General features: G+C 35.1%; 1 protein-coding gene across 1 annotated transcript in view; it reads right to left on the bottom strand.

Annotated features, from left to right (window-relative positions):
• Positions 1–1,389: 1,389 nt before the first annotated feature.
• The window catches only part of TC2N (tandem C2 domains, nuclear), a 46,223-nt gene continuing 28,127 nt past the window's right edge, over positions 1,390–19,485 (bottom strand). Inside the window, exons 8-12 of the mRNA XM_060165896.1 lie at positions 18,790–18,906; positions 14,917–15,108; positions 9,390–9,504; positions 6,334–6,533; positions 1,390–4,298 (exon numbers count right to left, since the gene is read on the bottom strand). Of these exons, the coding sequence (XP_060021879.1) occupies positions 4,188–4,298; positions 6,334–6,533; positions 9,390–9,504; positions 14,917–15,108; positions 18,790–18,906 (735 nt within the window). The 3' untranslated portion in view covers positions 1,390–4,187. The remainder of the gene's footprint in view (positions 4,299–6,333; positions 6,534–9,389; positions 9,505–14,916; positions 15,109–18,789; positions 18,907–19,485) is intronic.

Genomic DNA, 19,485 nt, shown 5'->3' with positions numbered 1-19,485 from the left:
AGAGACAAACGGGCTGCACCTAGAGAGAACTCAGGATGGGAAAGCACAGGATACTGGCCCCAGAGAGCTAAGGTGCACATCAGAGGAATGAATTCAATGAGCCTTGCGTCTTTCCACACACAGAAAAGTACTAAACTCCTTGAGATGCCTGGTTTTCTTTGGTTAACTGTAGACTTTTGATGTCCTGACTACCTGGTCCTCGCTCCAACAACCCCTATATACCCTGGCTCCTCCCTTACCTCTTCGGGGCAGTCCCTCAGAACTATCTGAGAGGCTGTCTTCTGGGCTTGAAATCCTCAGAAAACCACTGAAAAAAACATAATTCTCAACTTTTATGTTGTGTATTTTTTTTCAGTCAACACAGTCTATTTATTTCAGGTCAACACTCTTTAATACCTTTTTAAGTCTTAAATCCGTATTTCAAAATGGACAGGTACTTCATATATATCCACTTTTCATAACTCTCTTCTCAGTGTTTCAGCAAGAACTTCAAGCATTTGAAATTTACTGTTGAACAAGAATTACAACTAACATACCAGAAGAACACTAGGAGGTATCTGCTACAGTTAATTTTATGTGTCAGCTTGATTGGCCAGGGTGCCCAGATTAAACATTATTTCTGGGTGTGTCTGTGAGGGTATTTCCGGATGAGATTAGCACTTGCATCAATGTGGGTGGGCATCTTCTAATCTGTTGAGGGCCTGAAAAGAACAAAAGGCAGAGGAAAGAGGATTTGCCCTTTTTTTTTTTTTCTTGCCTCACTGCTTGAGCTGGGACTTCTCATCTCATCTTCTCCTGACCTCAGACTGGGATTTATACTATTGGTTCCTCTGGTTCTCAAGCCTGTGGACTTGGACTGAATTATACCACTGGCTTTCCTGGGTAGCTGGCAGATTGTGGGATTCCTCAGCTTCCGTAAACATAAGCCAATTCCTCATAATTAAAAGAAAACTTATATCTCCCTCCCTAGCTATCCATCTTCTATTGGTGCCATTTCTCTGGAAACCCTAATACAGTTGACCCTTGAACAACACAGGTTTGAACTGCACAGGTCCACTTACATGCAGATTTTTTCCAGTGAGTACATTCTCCAGTACCACATAATGCAAGGTTAGTTGAATCTGTGAATTCAGAACCCCAGGGGGCCAAATATAAAGTTATATTCAAGTTTCAACGGCGTTGGGGGTGGTACCCCTAAGCCCCGTGTTTTTCAAGGGTCATCTGTGAACATTCTCACAACTACTGTAGATACAGACGTTTTATCTGGAACTTCCTTCAATACACCCTACCAAACAACAAAAGTAAACATACAGCTTTGAAATATCCATTACTGCCATAACATAAAGAGTTGAAATTTATTGCAAATTTCCGAAATCCTTCATAAAAAAACAATTATTTGATTAAACAGTGGAAATTTTTGTTGGGAAATATAGTTTCTGTACATTAGTATCAGAGAAATTCACATAACTGTATTCAAACAGAAGATCAGTTTAGGTTATTTTCAGACCACAATTATGTAACTTACTTCAAAATCCCACTGGTTCCCTCTGAACAGTCTGATAAGAGCTTATCTGATATACTTCAGTGGTAAGTTCTCTAGTTCTGCTAAAAAATCATACAAAACCAAACAAAAGCCAAACAGAGATGTTATGTTTTGATATGGACTGCAGCTATTTAATCGTATTAATCTGAAGACTTATAAATAAATACACTGTTAGGGATTAGCACTGTGCAAACTATCAGCTATCAGTGTGAGCTCTCCATGGCTTTCTCTGGTTACCAAGTATCATTTTGGTTCTCTCTCATTGTTATAAGCGGGTAAAGGTCAAGAAATGCCAACTAAGTACAAAGAGAAGTGATTTTTTTGCACAGTATCTCATTTTTTATTACCAGTTTCTAATGTTTTTCTCATAACATGAGTAGCTATTAAGGAAACAATATCACCTGTATTCAGTACCTCTTCATCTGAAAAAGGCTTAAGTAAACACTAATTAAAATATCTGGGATCTTAGTTGTCAACACTTCTCTAACTGAAGTCTTTTAAATAAAAAGGTTTTCTTTTAATTTTTTTATTTACCTAGGATTCTAAGGCATACAAGAAACCAAGAAGTCATACCTTTCCTTCAAATTATACATTACACACATATTGTAAAAATATTGAAAATTAAATAATTAGAAATTGCATTAAATACATGACTACTTATAATAAATTTAGGAATTGAAAGCATTACTAGAACACAAAAAAACTGCTCAAATAAAATTCTAGCTTTTTTTAAACAATAAAGTCTGTTACTTATCTAAAAGCCAGTAAGTACACTTCTTTCTTTGGTAGCTATTAAAATGGTTGTGTTTGCAGAGGATTTGTAGGGCAGTGAAACTACTCTGTATGATATGAGTGGTGGATACAGGTCATTTATGTATTTGTCAAAACTCACAGAATGTACAACATAAAAAGTGAACCCTAATACAAACTATGGACTTTGGGTGATGATGCGTCAATGAAGGTTCAGTGACTTTAACAAATGTACTACTATGGTGGAAGGTGTTGATAGTGGGGGAGACTGTATAAATGCAGGGGTAAAGGGTATATGGGAACTCTCTGTACCTTCCTCTCAATTTTGCTGTGAACCTAAAACTGCTCTAAAAAACAAAGTCTATTTTTTAAAAATCTTTTAAAATAGTTGCCATTTGTCTCAAAGATTCAAAATACCACCACAAAAGGTGATTTTTCTCTTGAAAGTCCATGTGAGTACTCACTAATATGCCATTTTTCACAAATCTAAAAAAAATTATTTCAAAATGCAGTGTCAGAGAGTACCTGTCAACATCCCCGGTACACCATAAACTCTAGGCACCAGAAGCAAAGCGCATGTAAAGTATGTACATTTTGTAGCTTGAGAAGGTGGTACCTAGGAAAAGGGGAATTAGTGTTTATTTGGGAAAATCTTAATGAGCTACACAGAACAAGAAACGAAAAAGGCATGCTTAAGTTACAGCAAAGTATACTTGTGGCCTGAAATATCACTATCTCTTGGCACGTGTGGTACAAGGTAAGAGAGAAAGAAAAATGGAAGATGAAGCACTTAGTCTACCCATTAGCAAAAATAAAGTCACTACTTTCCAAGATCAGGGATGGTGTTATTGGTTTCTCCAAACAACTGTGCTTTTTGGTCATAGCTTGTCTGACCAACTAAACTGAAATTATCCCTACATACTTAGTTGTAATGAGTACCCGAGAGAAACTGCAACAGAAAATATTTATTTGCTACATAATGTTATCATGTATGGCCAGTTTTAAAATACAGGAACATATTCTAATGTTGTGGATTATAGAACAAGCAATTTATATTTAAAAAACGAAAACCAAGGAAGTGATTATCATAAAATATTAAATTTGCTACTTAAGCTCATTTAATTCTGCTAATTAGGATGGGCCATATGGATGATAACCTCATTTCAACTCCAATTAAAACAAAGAGGATGTGAAGGAGGAAACATAGCAACATGTGTGTACACTGGGTTTCCAATTAAACTTCAACCTTCTGGTGTTTTCATTTATTCTTGCCAAAATGTAGTTTTCTATATCTGAAGTTTCTTAGAGATAAATAGCTTACTAAGTGGCAATGTGATGACTTAAGGGTAAGTAATGATAAACACAGGCCACAAACTTTCCCCAAATGAGAAGAGTTGAAGTGGTTCAATTCACTTTTGCTTTCTGAGGGAAAATATGTAGCGAGGGGTTAAACAGTGGAGTTAAGATCTAATCAATCTTGACTAGCACTGAAACAGTGGTAAAGCCTAGTACTAACAGAGACTTGATATAGTGGATTTTGAATATCTATGTAAAGCTTTAAAAAGCCTATAAACATAATATAGCAGCAACTATCTATGATTGATATTCCCATTGACTTTATAATTTATTTAGTTGCCCTAGTAATACTACCCATTTATTTTATTGTCTATTTCGGCCAGTTTTAAAGCATTTCCTTTACTTTGGATATCTGGTAAAATTCATCCCATTTTTTACCAAGTTTGATTTTCTATTAGATCCATTATATACTATAATTATGGCCTCCATAAATAAATTGATAAATGTACTGATCTGTCTCTTCAAATTGGTAGCAAATGGAAATTGTAAGTCTTCTAAAAGAATGTCAAGTTTGTCACCAAATTAATGTGCAGGGTCTTCAAGATGGATTTAATTTGTGCCACTTGATAACAACCTTTTCTGGATTTTTAACTGTCTCTTTCCACTGGTTCGCTGCTTCAATGTTATTACTGTCTTCACTTATCCAAATCTGTAAAGGAACAGTACACTCATTAAACTTAACACAACAATGGTAACTGAGTTCAAACCATTAATTACTCTTACTAATGAAAGACAGCTGGACGTTTGGTTTACATATTTTCAACTAAACATCTTTTCATTTTTCCAAAAGTCTGATTTCTCTCTTTGAAACTTGATGTTAAAACACTTAACCTATTTAGTCACTGAAGACTATTTTATATGACCCAATTCAATTTAAAAATTCAATGTGAGATATTACAAAATCACTTCCTCCAAAACGGTTATTAGTATCCTTTCTTTCTCAATAAATCTAGGAGCTCAATTTAAAATTGATTCCAACCACTCAAAAACATTTTTGTAAAGATTAATTGAGACTAATCATGATTTAAACTGATTGGTAAGGAATGTGCATTTTAAGTATCTTCTACATTAAATAAAACTGTAATTTTAATTGAAATCTAATAGTCATTCTTCATACCAAACAATTTCATTGAACCTATCACTTATGTAACTTTATATAACAGATGTGAATGAACTTGGGAAAACTGTAAAGCATTTTGCAAATATAAGATATCACATTGTATGTTATGTATCACGAAGACAAGGTGAACAAGGAAACAAAACAACCTGAATCCTCAACTCAGTTACAGCACTAACAAATGCTGTTACTTTGGAGTTAACTTCTTTGAGACTCAGTTTCTAATTCTTTTAAATAAAGAAATTGGAGCAGGGCACTCCAAAAAGGTTTGGTTTTCAAACTTTTTTCTCTAAATTTCTTGGTCTGAAGAACTTTTCCTTCAAATAAAATCTTACAAAACACCCCAACATATGAAACAGATAACATAAGAGTGCGTTGGCGGATAGAGGAGTGGGAGACCTTGATTTCACATGTGCCTGCCCCACCATGGTGGCTCCTGAGGCTAACCAGAGGAGCCAGAAGGAACAGATGGCCAACAGGAACCTTCCAGAATTATTACTCTTCACTAAAATCTCAACCAAGAAAGTGGAATCACCAAAAAAGTTATCCTGAAAATCATGTGTCAGGTAAATCTATTCCATTCATACATGGTAGTTGAGGCTTGACGATATGCGAAAACTTTAACTGAATTCATTTCATAGGCCTCACGACTTTGAAGTTTGCTAGTTATACTAGGTCTCGAGTTCAAACTCTTTTCCAAATAAGAATAGATGAAGAAAAAAAAAAAAGAATAGATGAAGAACAACAGAACTATAGTATTTCTGACAAATATTTTAGGTAAAATATATGAAGTGAGTGAGAGTATCAATCTTTGAAAATTCACATATAATTTGAAGATTACAGGTAGACTGCTAATAACATCTTGTCAAGTAGAAGCCTTTAGACTAATAATACAGATTTTGGAATTTAAGCGTGAGTCAAACAATTGTAATTAAGATACAAGATACTGGACAGCTACCAGTAACTCATTTAGAGTAAAGAAAGAACTACGAAAGGAAACAAGTTCCTGTAGGACTGGCAAGTAAGCAAGTGTTATGTTGTCTTATACAAATTACTATGAATTTTTCAATAAGATTAATCCAGATGACAATACTGACTAAATAATATCACAACCACTGTTAAAATCGATGTTTTCTAGGAATTCAAATCTAACACAATTCAGCTAATAGCATACAGAGTTAAACATTAAATTGAACATGACACAGAATAAAGTAAGTTGGATACCTTAAGTAAGCCTTAAGAAATTTGACTGAAATACTTAGTGTTCCCTCCTTCACAAGGAACGAGTCAGGAGTACTGAAAAACTGATCTTTCTTACTGATTTTAAAGTTGAAAAGCTCAGGAGAAAACTTATTTTAAGATAAGAAGCCTGACTGCTCAGAAATTCCAACTATTTTTGTATTAAAGCAGAAAGCCTGACAAGATTTGATTTTCGTGGTGAAACTGATTTTTAATTTATGATGAACAATTTTACTCTATTCAACCTCAAATTTATCTTTGTTAACCAACTGTTTAAATGCATAGAAAAGTGCAAGGATAGAACATGAGATAAAAACTCCCTACTAACCTGCCCCACAAAGTGTCTTCTTCCTACAGAGCTTCGACTGTAAAGCTTAATGAGAAAAGTAATTTCTTTTTCATTTTGTATAAGTGGAAAAATCATAGTCTCTCCCCACTTTACTCTTCCATTGGAGGCCTTCAATAAACGTGTCTTCTTCTTATAAATCAACTCTCCCGAGCTAAACATTGCCACCTTCACAAAAAAACCTAAAGAATAAGAAATTTTGATAAATAAAAAATTTTAAATGTCATATAAAGAAATATATCCATATATTGTCATAAAAATATCAATAAGCTACTTTTAAAGATCTGATGAGCTAACTGCCATAACAGGAAATATCTCTAGTAAATTTTATAATTATTATCATAATTTATAAGTAACTACTCTAACCTTAAATGAATTTACTCTTCCTCTAAGCTGGATGCCCTTAAAGACTGGAACTGCAGACATAAATAACAATCAGCAGCAAAGGAGTACACATTGAAAAGGATTATACAAAAGAGAGGTGCCAACTCTTTGGAGAGTTGGAGGAATTTATTTCACAAATTTATATAGGTAAAATTCTTTGCTTGAGACTCCAGAAGTTAAACATATGCCCACTAGAGAAAACCTATTCTTTAAATAAGTTTGAGATGTAGAGCTTCCAGTAATGGTAGAATAGCTTTTACAGACTAACCTCTCATAGATGACAATTATAAACTCTGGGGAAAATATGAAAAACAACTGTTCAAGATGCTAAACATTGACGAAAAGCAGAAAGAAACTAGAGGAGAGTCAACTCTTAAAAGATGAGAACTTCACTAAGTAAAATTCAGGTTTATACAGTTTTTCACCTAAGCCTGCTCCCCAGTCTGACATACAGTGCTTACAACTCGAGCAAAAAGTGCAGTCTGACTAATTTGAGAAGTGATGGTACAGAGCTGGGGCTGCCAGACAGCAAGAAAGTAAAGAGAGAGTTTCCAGAAAGGAGGGAGCCACAAAGTAAGAACTGAGGCTGACCATTATTTATAAAATGGAGATCACTGGTAATCCTGATTAGCAGTTTTGATTAAAGGAAGATACCGGTTAATGTAATAAATTGCACTGTTTTGTCCTTGTTTCCCAGAATCAACCCTATATAGTCTTGGTAATTTAACTTATTCTTTTAATGCCAACTTGGACTTTACTTGCTTTTTATTTTATGATTTTTCCATCTATCTACATAAGTGATGGTAGTCTATAGCTATTTTTTGTGTATGCTGTCCTTTCTGTTTTGATAGCAAGAATATGCTAACCTCATAAAGTTACTTTTTCCATTTTTTTTCATGCTGTGGAACAGCTTATATAGAATAGGAATTATATGTTCCTTGAAAGTTTGGTAGGATCTGCCAGTAAAATCATCTTGGCCTCTGCTTTTATTAGAGGCAGTTCATTTTTTTTTTTTTTTTTTTTTTTTTTTTGCGGTACGCAGGCCTCTCACCGTTGTGGCCTCTCCTGTTGCGGAGCACAGGCTCCGGACGTGCAGGCTCAGCAGCCATAGCCCATGGGCCCAGCCACTCCGCAGCATGTGGGATCTTCCCGGACCGGGGCACGAACCCGTGTCCCCTGCATCGGCAGGCGGACCCTCAACCACTGCGGCACCAGGGAAGTCCTAGAGGCAGTTCTTTAACTACTTTTACATGGTTATGTTCTATTGATTCCTCTCTCTTCTGGAGTGAATTTCAACAGTTTTTTTCCTCAGAAAATCATTTATTTTATATAGCTGTTCAAATGAATTGGCACAGTTATAATTGGTATTGTCTTCTGTATTTATTTATTTTTATAAATTTATTTATTTATTTACTTTTGGCTGTGGTGGGTCTTCATTGCTGTGCGTGGGCTTTCTCTAGATGTGGCGAGCAGGGGCTGCTCTTCGTTGCGGTGCGTGGGCTTCTCATTATGGTGGCTTCTCTTGTTGCGAATCATGTGCTCTAGGCACGTGGGCTTCAGTAGTTGTGGCACATGGGCTCAGTAGTTGTGGCTTGCAGGCTCTAGAGCGCAGGCTCAGTAGTTGTGGTGCATGAGCTTAGCTGCTCTGTGGCATGTGGGATCTTCCCAGACCAGGGCTCGAACCCGGGTCCCCTGCATTGGCAGGCGGATTCTTAACCACTGTGCCACCAGGGAAGCCCTCTTACTTATTTTTGAATATATTCTGAGATTCAAAATTGAAATTATATCCTCTTCCTTGTCTATGTTTTCTTTATTTTTTTGCTTGATCCAGCCTACTATAGGTTTGTCTATTTTAATATTCTTTTCAAAGAAAAATCTTTTGGTTTTATTGATTTTGTGGGTTTTTTGTTGTCCCCATATTTATCAACTTCAACTTTAGCTTTAATTTCTACTTCTACTTTCCTTTGTGTTTGCTGTTGTTTTTCTAGCTTCTTGGACTGTGCTCAATTGTATTTATTTTGTAGTTACTTTGTAGTTACAGTGGACATCCATTGCTTCTACCTACCTCCTGATATTTTCTCTTCTTCTAGTAGGAAAGAGGAACACTCTTAGTCCTACTCTTAGTCCTTTAGGTAGGACTGACCTCAAACATCCCACTCCAGCAGCAGCCATGTGAAGCAGCCCTAGACAACCAAAATATCAGAATCCCTGGCTGTGCTCAAAGGCACAGGCGAGAAAGTATTTTGAGGTTTGTATCTGATATTTTCAGTTTTTTTTAAAATTAAGTTTCTAGTTAGCAGAGTATCCAAAAAAGGGTACAGACCTAGAGAGAGGATAAATTATCTAGGCTGGTGAAATATAGCTGACAGTCTTCTGGACACTCAACCTATATTAACTAATGAGCTAAATAAAGAATAGCATCAAATGCAAGAAGGTCACAATTGGGTAAGAATCAAGAGACCAGTGGATTAAGGTAGACACAGTGGCTAGTAATTTGAAATCCAATAAAGTAATTTTAAGTTAAAAGGTAAGTATGTAAGTTAACTAACAAATGTAACTAAGATTTTAATCTTCACTGTAAGAAACACAGGAAAAAACTACCTTTTACAAATATTTTCTGAAGATTCCACTTTGAACCACTTTGACATACTTACTCAAAGTCAGGGGTGTTGATGAGCTTGGAAGGTATTGAGCCTCAAGAATCTGTAACTGAATTCTGCTATTTACCGCTTGAAAACAAGTCCCCAGTTCAAGTTCTGCATGGCAAACCTGCATATTAAAAGAGTGTCATTTGCTAATCAAGAATAAAGTTTTGGCATATTTCAAAAATTCAATAATAAAGAGCTAAAGTTAGAAATTTTGAAAGCACTGCTTTTTACTGACACACAAAGCTAACTGTTATAAGAGAAGGGAAGGTTAAGATAAATGTCATGGATTCTGTCAATATGAGGTACTTACTGACTTTCATAAATTCTGATTATATAAGTTACACATACATACTGATCCTTCAAAATCAGGGAGACCAAAAGACAATTCAAATTAAAAAAAAAAAAATTAGGGCTTCCCTGGTGGCGCAGTGGTTAAGAAAGAATTCACCTGCCAATGCAGGGGACATGGGTTTGAGCCCTGGTCCAGGAAGACCCCACATGCCACGGAGCAACTTAAGCCCGTGCACCACAACTACTGAGCCTGCACTCTAGAGCCCTCGTGCCACAACTACAGAAGCCCGTGTGCCTAGAGCGCATGCTGTGCAGCAAGAGAAGCCACCGCAATGAGAAGCCCACGCACCGCAAGGAAGAATAGCCCCCGCTCATCGCAACTAGAGAAAGCCCACGCACAGCAACAAAGACCCAACACAGCCAAAAATAAATTTATATAAAAAAAATTAAATTCCTAAAAAGCTTTACTAAAGAAAATGTCAGTGAACTAAACACCAAAAGAGCATATTTTCAAAAGACTTAAATGTAGTCATTTGAATTATTTTTTCAGAATGTATGCAATATGATAAAAATGTTATATATGAAACGCATCATTATTTCTTCATTTGTAGAAATCAGAGGTAGTGTTACCAAAATCAGAAGACAAAGGATTACAATGAACAGATTTGTGGATTAACAGCTGAATTACTATGCTAAATGAAAGCAAGCCAAAGATGAAAGTTGGCAAGAAGGAAGCTAGCAAAAGTGATGAGGCAGTAAATAATAAGGAAAAGGTCAAAGAAAACCTGAGGCAAACAATATAATGAAGGAGATTTAGCAAGGGGGAAAAGCTAAAATGTGCTCTTCAGTATTATTAAGAACAGAAGAAAGTAATTTGTCTTACACAAGCCAACCTATTTACATGGATTCCAGCATCCTTGGAGTGAAAAATAAAAGAGAGAAACATAAGTCGGCCAAATACAAAAACATTACTGCTCACATGATGAAAAGAGTAAGTATGGGATTAAAGAAAGAACATAATGTTAACAGATCTCACTAGGGCGCAGCACAGACTGACACAAAAGTCTTTGCTAGTATTGATTCCAACAAAGCTATAAAACAGCTGACTGATACTTCATCAAGCGATTTATATTTGATAATCACGCAGTATTCCCCAGTAACTGAAGCATGGATCATAAAAAAGAACTTTCTTATGTACATGCCATTGACTGAATCTTGGATATTTTCTTAATACAATATTCTGTAATGGTCAAAATGGCCAAAATTGGTCATGCCATAAGAAATCAAAAGATACAAAGTGAAAAGTGAATCACTTAAAAGTATAAAATCGGGCTTCCCTGCTGGCGCAGTGGTTGAGAGTCCGCCTGCTGATGCAGGGGACACGGGTTCGTGCCCCGGTCCAGGAAAATCCCACATGCCGCGGAGCAGCTGGGCCCGTGAGCCATGGCCGCTGAGCCTGCGCATCTGGAGACTGTGCTCCGCAACAGGAGAGGCCACAACAGTAAGAGGCCCGCGTACCGCAAAAAAAAAAAAAAAAAAAAAAAGTATAAAATCATCTGTTGAGGTTACACTCCCTCTTGAAAAATCTAAAATAATGATAAAAATTGTCTATTTTAGCAATAAATGCTGAATTCTAATAAATAAGTGAATGTACTGCTTTTGCTTTTAATAAATCTTTTTACATGAACTAATTTTGGTATCCATATATAACACCTTTGCTGATTAAAAAAACAAATGTTGCAGTCCTTGGCATTTAAAAAAATACAGTTATTTATTGTTTACAAGATACAAAGGAAACCATGGATAACATTTTTTCATTAATTACTTTCATTACGGTTTTGTACCCACGATATAATAACACTTATGAAAACATCTAAAGGTGGCAAAACTTCTCTTAGTGTTACACACTTGTAGAGTTTCACTCTCATAAAACAGAGCAGCACTTGGCAATGGATTTACCATTTCTTACTTGCCAAGGTTATTTCATAAATTCAATTTATATTCCAAGATATTAATTCAGATCATGAAAAACTATTCAAAGTGGTTTTCAATCTCATAATAACCAAAAAATTAAAATTCTAATCAATTAGTAGGTATACATGAAGAGCATTTTTAATGAGCACAAAACTGTGGAAGATAAAACATATGACCTCTGTTCCTGAATAATGTATCATTTTTTAAAGAAAAGAGAACTTTTTGAGCTTCCTGGATAAAATGTTAAGCATAATTAAAGAAATCCCTTATCTGGTGATTTTTGAGAATATCCTCTTAGGGGGACAATACATAGCTGATAAAAGATATTTTCACATATTGAGGTCTGGGGAAGTCATTCTGGGTTATACATGAGTTAACTTGAATTTTATGCTATAACGAAAACAGCCTGTTTGTGGCCTATCAAGCACACATTGAACATCTGCTTTAATTATTAAAGAAAAGGGCGCACTGCCCAGAAGTAAAGAATGTCCATGTTAAAAATAAAGATTAGGGCTTCCCTGGTGGCGCAGTGGTTGAGAGTCCGCCTGCCGATGCAGGGGACACGGGTTCGTGCCCCGGTCCGGGAAGATCCCACATGCCGCGGAGCGGCTGGGCACGTGAGCCATGGCCGCTGAGCCTGCACGTCCGGAGCCTGTGCTCCGCAACGGGAGAGGCCGCAACAGTGAGAGGCCCGCGTACCGCAAAAAAAAATAAAATAAATATTAAATGCCTCCCTTCCTGGGATGCCACTGCTGGTCCCCCATCCAGGATAAGACTCCCTTCCCAGGTGCCAAGGCCATACTGACTTGCTGTGCACATGCTGTAAACCTTGAAGGAATGTATCCCTGACTCGTTTGATGTTTTTTTTCTGACAAGATATAAAACTGTGCTGAAAACCATGCTTCTCCAGAGCAGTTCCTCAGAGTTATCTGAGAGGCTGTTTTCTGGGCTATAGTCCTCAGTTTGGCTCAAATAAAACTCTTTTCGATTCCTATTATAGACTGTTAATTGATCATTTTCTTCGACACGGTAAAGAGAGCTGACTGTGGAATCAGAATACCTCGGTTCAAATCCTGATTCCCCAACAACAGGCTGTATTCAGGCAAGTGCTTCAAGGTCTTGCTCTCCACAATAAGGATGACAAGAGCAGCAAGCTCGTAAGTTCGGTGTGAGCATTAAATCACTTAGGACCAAGTCAGTCATATGCTAAGTTTCTTCAAATGTCAGCTATTTCTTCAGGGAAACCTTATGTCTTCTACATTATTCAACACAGAAATTTGAGTTGTCAGCTAGTGGTTAAGGTCAAAAACTCTGTACTCAGGAAATTATTAGCTCTGTATGAAAATTCTGCTGTTCATGATAAAACAGTTGTCAGTGTGAAGGATGGGTATGTAAATCTGGCTCTTTCAATGTCACAATTAGAATATCAATTTTCCTCCTCAACACAGGAAACAAAGCATATTATTCTTGCTTTTAGCCAATAAGAAGAAACATTCACACTCAGTAATATAAATTTACTGGTCCAATATAGCCTGAAAGCCCTTCTTTCAAGCCATCAATCTTTGTATCCCTAGCACGTGGCATACAACAGATAGACAAATGTTTATAAAACATCTGATATGCAAAATATAATTTTGTAGAAACTGTGCCATAATCATTCATTCAGATTCTCCAAGGCAGATTAAGATTATAATGTCTCAATTCCCCAGAAAATACATTTGCTGAGTTATCTTCTACTATACTCTATACTAATTTTCAAAGATTTAATCTACTAAAAAAACCAAAAAACCTATGAGGCAGATTACTGCCCTAGAAAATCTCAAGGCTATTGGAGGAGTCAGATATGCAATCATAATAAAATGCTGTGTTATAATAATATTAAAAAAGATTCAATCTATGAATTATCCATTTAAATAGTAATATGTGCCTTTTGTAAAATATGGTTGTAGATTACTGTCTACTAAGCTAGTAGTAGATGTAAATGATAAACAAGATGTAAGTGATAAACTCCCGTCACAGAAAACAAATTTGCTATACTTTAACAGAAAATAACAATCTAATTTAGCATGCTTCCATTCATCATTTATTCTTTCATATCAACCTACATACAAATATTCAATGCCAAGAATATGATGGGCCCTTACTACGGGCACAGTAAAAAATGAAGAAAAATGATGGAAGCTCAAGCCTTTTTTTTTTAAAAACGAGTAACTTAATTCTAAGTTATAATAAATGCTATAAAGAAAACACATTTGGTATGGAGACAGAAAATAACAGACAAGAAATAACAAGATTTTTCAATTCTTCTTGATTAATCTTTTGTTCTTTATTTTTTAATCCCTAATTTCCCCTCAATTCAGTGGTTCTCAAGCTAGGCTACACATTAGAATCACCTGAGTAGCTTCTGAAAATTACAGATGCCTCTGGCTCACTCCTCCCCAAATTCTGATTTAATGGTTTAAGTATGGGCTTGTTTTTAAAGCTCCCCAGGTGATTCTAATGTGTAGCCAGGTTAAGAACCACTTCAAGCACCTTAAATATTTTTGAAAGTAGGTAAAATATAAATCCTATGTAAATTTAAAATCACATATAAGTTCAACCGTATAAAGCATTATGACTGATTTCTATATATATTATCCTGACACAGAAACTACATAATTAAATCATTAGGAATTTCTAAACAACTTAAACAGTGTTCAGCTGGCTAGTTGAAAGAAGCAACTACTGGGTCTCAAAAATCAATCAGCACTATAGATAATGAAGTTCTTTACAAAAAAACACCAGCTGTAAGATCCTCCATTCTACCCAATTTATGGACACGGTGCTTACTCATGATTAAAACTTTCCTAATCTATTTCAAGGCAATCTCTCATTGAGTTTGGAGTTTATTGATTCCGTCTTGCTTTTCCTAAGTTATCAGCTACTGAAAAAAAAAAACCTAAAAAATTATTTAAAATTATTCATACTTAGGGTTATTACATTGAAGTATGAAATATTAATTAAACATGTACTAGGAGAAAGTAACCCTAAGGTTATTTTCCAATGGAGAAAGAAAAGGGGCTCTGTTAATTTTATCAACTTTTAAAAAAATTATTAAATAATGACATAATTACAACTTTTTTACATTACATTTATGTTACTATTGCTTCTTGAGAGCCTTCCTGATCCTTTAATATATTCTAGTTTTCAAATTATACTCCAACAAACAAAAATTCAACCATTAAATAATTCTCAAAGTGTGAAATACTTTACATATTATATCACTTACAGAAATTTTTGAAGGTGGTGATATATCCAAAGAGTAATCCATTTCCTGTGTGCTAAGAGTTCTGAGTGATAGTGAGCATTCTCCAATAGTTTTCTTCCTAGGAGTTTGGGTTTGAATCTTAAATACAAGTCTTACAGTTTGTAGACTGTGGAGTTTAATAGCAAATACAAACGTTTCCATAAATTCAATAGTCTAAAATAAAAATCAAGAAAATATAAAATATATTAATAGAATGACTGAAAAAAGGGTCATATACCAATACAAAATAAACAAAAATAACATTTATAATCTAGGAAAGGCAAATTTAATATTTTTACAATAACAAAAAATATTTTTTAATGAAAATGAGAATGGCCATGACTTGCTTTTCCAAAATTTATTCTGGATACTGCCCTTCTTAATTTCACAAATCCTTTTAATTACTTAGTCAGGAATTTAGTCAATATCAACACCAAGTTCACCAGAATACAGCTTTTTCCCTTTTCAAAAATTAGGTTGCTCTCCATCTTTGGTTCTGGAGTATCATTCCTGCTATTCACCACACTTCTTCAACAGTTAATGAGAGTACTTCAAGAATCTCATGCAAGCTCTCACAGTATGTAAAATCTAATTTGTTCACATTAATAAGAGACTTGAATTATTTCTTTAAAGGAGATATTCTTTGTCTAATGTTCTTCCCATCTAATCTGGGGTTCATTTTATCTTTTAGTGATGTTTGTTCCACTCTTTCCTAACTGAAAATCGATCTCCTTGATAAGAGAAGACAAAAATGTGAGTTCCAAGTTCTACCTTCTCTCACAATCTTCCACTGCAGGCAGCAAGTCAGTGTTTTCCATGCCCAGACTATTTTCAAATGTTCTTTTTATTACTTTTAATATTTTTAAAACCTTGGCTTACTGTGACCTAACATCTTCTTGACACTAGACTGTTTTCTGCTTACAAACTTCCTAACATCAATATTTTAGATACTGTGCCCAAATGTTCACTTTTACGGTAATCACTTATGTCTGTGTAGTCAGAATTGTGTTTCTGAGAACCTCCCAACCACCTGCGCTTTCTTTTTCTTTCAATCTCAAGCCATAGATCACATCAATAATACAGTATGCATAAAATGTTTAATTTTTAAACTCAGATGCAGTGAGCTTACAAATGAAGTACGTGTACTGGTTTACTTTACATTTTGTCATAATAGGGGACTCCTAAACAACTTGATAAATAATAAATTTTAAAAGATTCCAAGCAAGTTTTAATATGAGAACATTTTCCCCTAACTTTTCCTAAGTTAGCTTAGTTTTATTTGAAAATCAAAAATTCAAAGTGTTTAATTCACTAAGTATTCATCTGTGAGTATCAGGATTAAAACCAGAGTTAAGATTTATTTCCATCTAGACTTTCTACAATGCATATTTTTGTAAAGTGAGATCCTAATATTTACACATAAATTTTGATTACTGCTTTTTCACTTATTAAGAACATTTTTCCACGTCCTTAAAAACTCTTCCTAAACATTATTTTTCATGGCTGCCTAGTATTCTATCACGTGATGTTATGGTTTGAATTGTGTCTCCCCCAAAAAAAGATGTGTTGAAGTCCTAACCCCCAGTAACTCAGAATGTGGCCTTATTTGGAAATAGGGTCATTGAAGATGTAATTTGTGAAGTTAAGATAAGGTTACACTGGAGTAGGCAGACCCCTAATCCAATAAAACTGGCGTCCTTATAAGAAGATAGCCATGTGAAGACACAGAGACACATGGAGATGAAAGACACGTGGCCATGTGAAGATGAAAGCCAATGATTAGAGTGAAGCCAAGGAATGACAGGGATTGCTGGCCATCACCAGAAGCTAGGAGAGAGGCATGGAAGAGATGGAACAGATTCCCCTTCAGAGAAGGAACCAACACTGCTGACACCTTGATTTCAGACTTCCTCTGAAACAGTGAGAGAGAAATATTTGTTGTTCTAAGCTACCCAGTTTGTGTTACTTTGTTAACAGCACCCATAGGAAACAAATACACAAATACATGGTATACCAAGAGTTTTCTTCACCATTCCCCTATGGGAAACATTTAGTTTCCAACTTTTCCTCTATGAACAAAACTGCCAAGAATACTTTATATATATTTTGTTTGCATCTTAGATTATTGCCATGAAGTAGATTCCAAGTAGAAACACTATGTTAAAAAGTATAAATATTTTAAGGTTTTTTTCTTTTTAAAAAAAATCATTTATTGAAGTATAGTTGATTCACAATGTTGTATTAGTTTCTGATGTACAGCAAAGTGATTCAGTTATACATATATATATTCTTTTTCATATTCTTTTCCATTATGGCTTATTACAGGATACTGAATATAGTTCCCTGTGCTATACAACAGTAGGAACTTGTTGTTTATCTATTTTATATATAGTGTTTGTATCTGCTAATCCCAAACTCCTAATTTATCCCTCCCACAACCCCTTTCCCCTTTGGTAACCATAAGTTTGTTTTCTGTCTGTGAGTCCATTTCTGTTTTGTAAATAATTTCATTTGTATCATATTTTAGATTCCACATATAAGTGATATCATATGATATTTGTCTTTCTCCTTCTGACTTACTTCACTTAGTATAATCTTATTTTAAGGTTTTAATGTATATTGTCAAAATAATTTCCAGAAAGTGTTATGGTCTAGAGTGCTTGTAAAATTTTCCTAATTTTAATAAGCAAAAAAAGAAAGAAAAGAGAAAGCAGTATGTAATTTAAATTTGTATATCTATGAATACTAGTGAGAGTAAATTTTTTTCATGTTTATTAGTCATTTGAATTACCTTATTTTTAAATGATATGCTCTTGTAGAAGTTGCATTTGTATGGAAAAACACTAACCATTCAACCCACATCAGAAGACAAAAATGAAGATATATTTAAAGTGAAATCTAGAATCTATAAAACAAATTCAGGATGATAAGTCTTCCAGTTACGATAATTGAAAGTATTTAAAAGAAATTAATTGTAATCATGCAATTATTTCTCAAAGCAAAAGTGGAGTGGGGGAGAGAGGATGAAAATATAGACACATATATTTATACAAGAAAAGTAAATACAAGAAAAGTAAATAGTTTCATTAGATATTACTCATCTTCTATATATTTTAGTGATTAAGGTTTTCTTTTTATATACAATGGAGTATTACTCAGCCATAAAAAGAAACGAAATTGAGTTATTTGTAGTGAGGTGGATGGACCTAGAGTCTGTCATACAGAGTGAAGTCAGTCAGAAAGAGAAAAACAAATACCGTATGCTAACACATATATATGGAATCTGAGGGAAAAAAAATGGTCATGAAGAACCTAGGGGCAAGATGGGAATAAAGACACAGACCTACTAGAGAATGGACTTGAGGATATGGGGAGGGGGAAGGGTAAGCTGTGACAAAGTGAGAGAGTGGCATGGACATATATACACTACCAAATGTAAAATAGATAGCTAGTGGGAAGCAGCCGCATAGCACAGGAGGTCAGCTCGGTGCTCTGTGACCACCTAGAGGGGTGGGATAGGGAGGGTGGGAGGGAGGGAGACGCAAGACGGAAGAGATATGGGAACACATGTATATGTATAAACGATTCACTTTGTTATAAAGCAGAAACTAACACACTATTGTAAAGCAATTATACTCCAATAAAGATGTTAAAAAAATAAAAAATAAATGCATCTTAATATTGGACAATGAAATATCAAGTATTTCTGAGGCTCAAAACGATCTTTAAAAAAGCAAGGGGTACATAATTTGTAGTTTTCCAAAAATAAAACACTTTCTTATTCCAATTCTTTACATGGGTTAAAGTGACAAATAGGAGAAAAACATAAAAAGATAGTCAAACACAAACACTTACATTAGAGCCTTCCTTGACTGAAGATTTGAAATGTACTGGTTTGGGCAATGTTAGTATTCCTTTTATAGAAATAGTAGGATTATCTCCATAACTAGAGGGCCAACTTAAATCTCTGCACTAGAAAGATAAAATAAAAATACAGTTTGAGTTTTACAAAGGACCCTGACAATACAAATATTTGATACATTTCTTGAGTTAATGACTTAAATAAAAACTATAGGGCTTCCCTGGTGGCACAGTGGTTGATAATACGCCTGCCAATACAGGGGACACGGGTTCGAGCCCTGGTCGGGAAGATCCCACATGCCGCGAAGCAACTAAGCCTGTGAGCCACAACTACTGAGTCCGCGTGCTGCAACTACTGAAGCCAGCATGCCTAGAGCCCATGCTCCGCAACAAGAGAAGCCACCACAACAAGAAGCCCACACACCGCAATAAAGAGTGGCCCCCGCTCGCTGTAACTAGAGAAAGCTTGTGCATAGCAACGAAGACCCAACACAGCCAAAAATAGTAAATAAATTTATAAAAAAACTATAAAAGTAAACTTTAGTCTACTGAGATCTTCTGTTTCATCAACATTAAAATAATCTGACAGTGTTTTAGACATCATATCAATTTCCTTCTTGAGGTTAAAAGCAAACATATTTCCATCATGCCTATAGATTTATTTTTCTTTAGATTCTTTATTAAATACTA

The sequence above is a fragment of the Lagenorhynchus albirostris genome, chromosome 1 (genome assembly GCF_949774975.1).
Source record: "Lagenorhynchus albirostris chromosome 1, mLagAlb1.1, whole genome shotgun sequence".
Taxonomy (NCBI): Eukaryota; Metazoa; Chordata; class Mammalia; order Artiodactyla; family Delphinidae; genus Lagenorhynchus; species Lagenorhynchus albirostris.
This window is presented reverse-complemented; position numbering and strand designations above follow the sequence as displayed.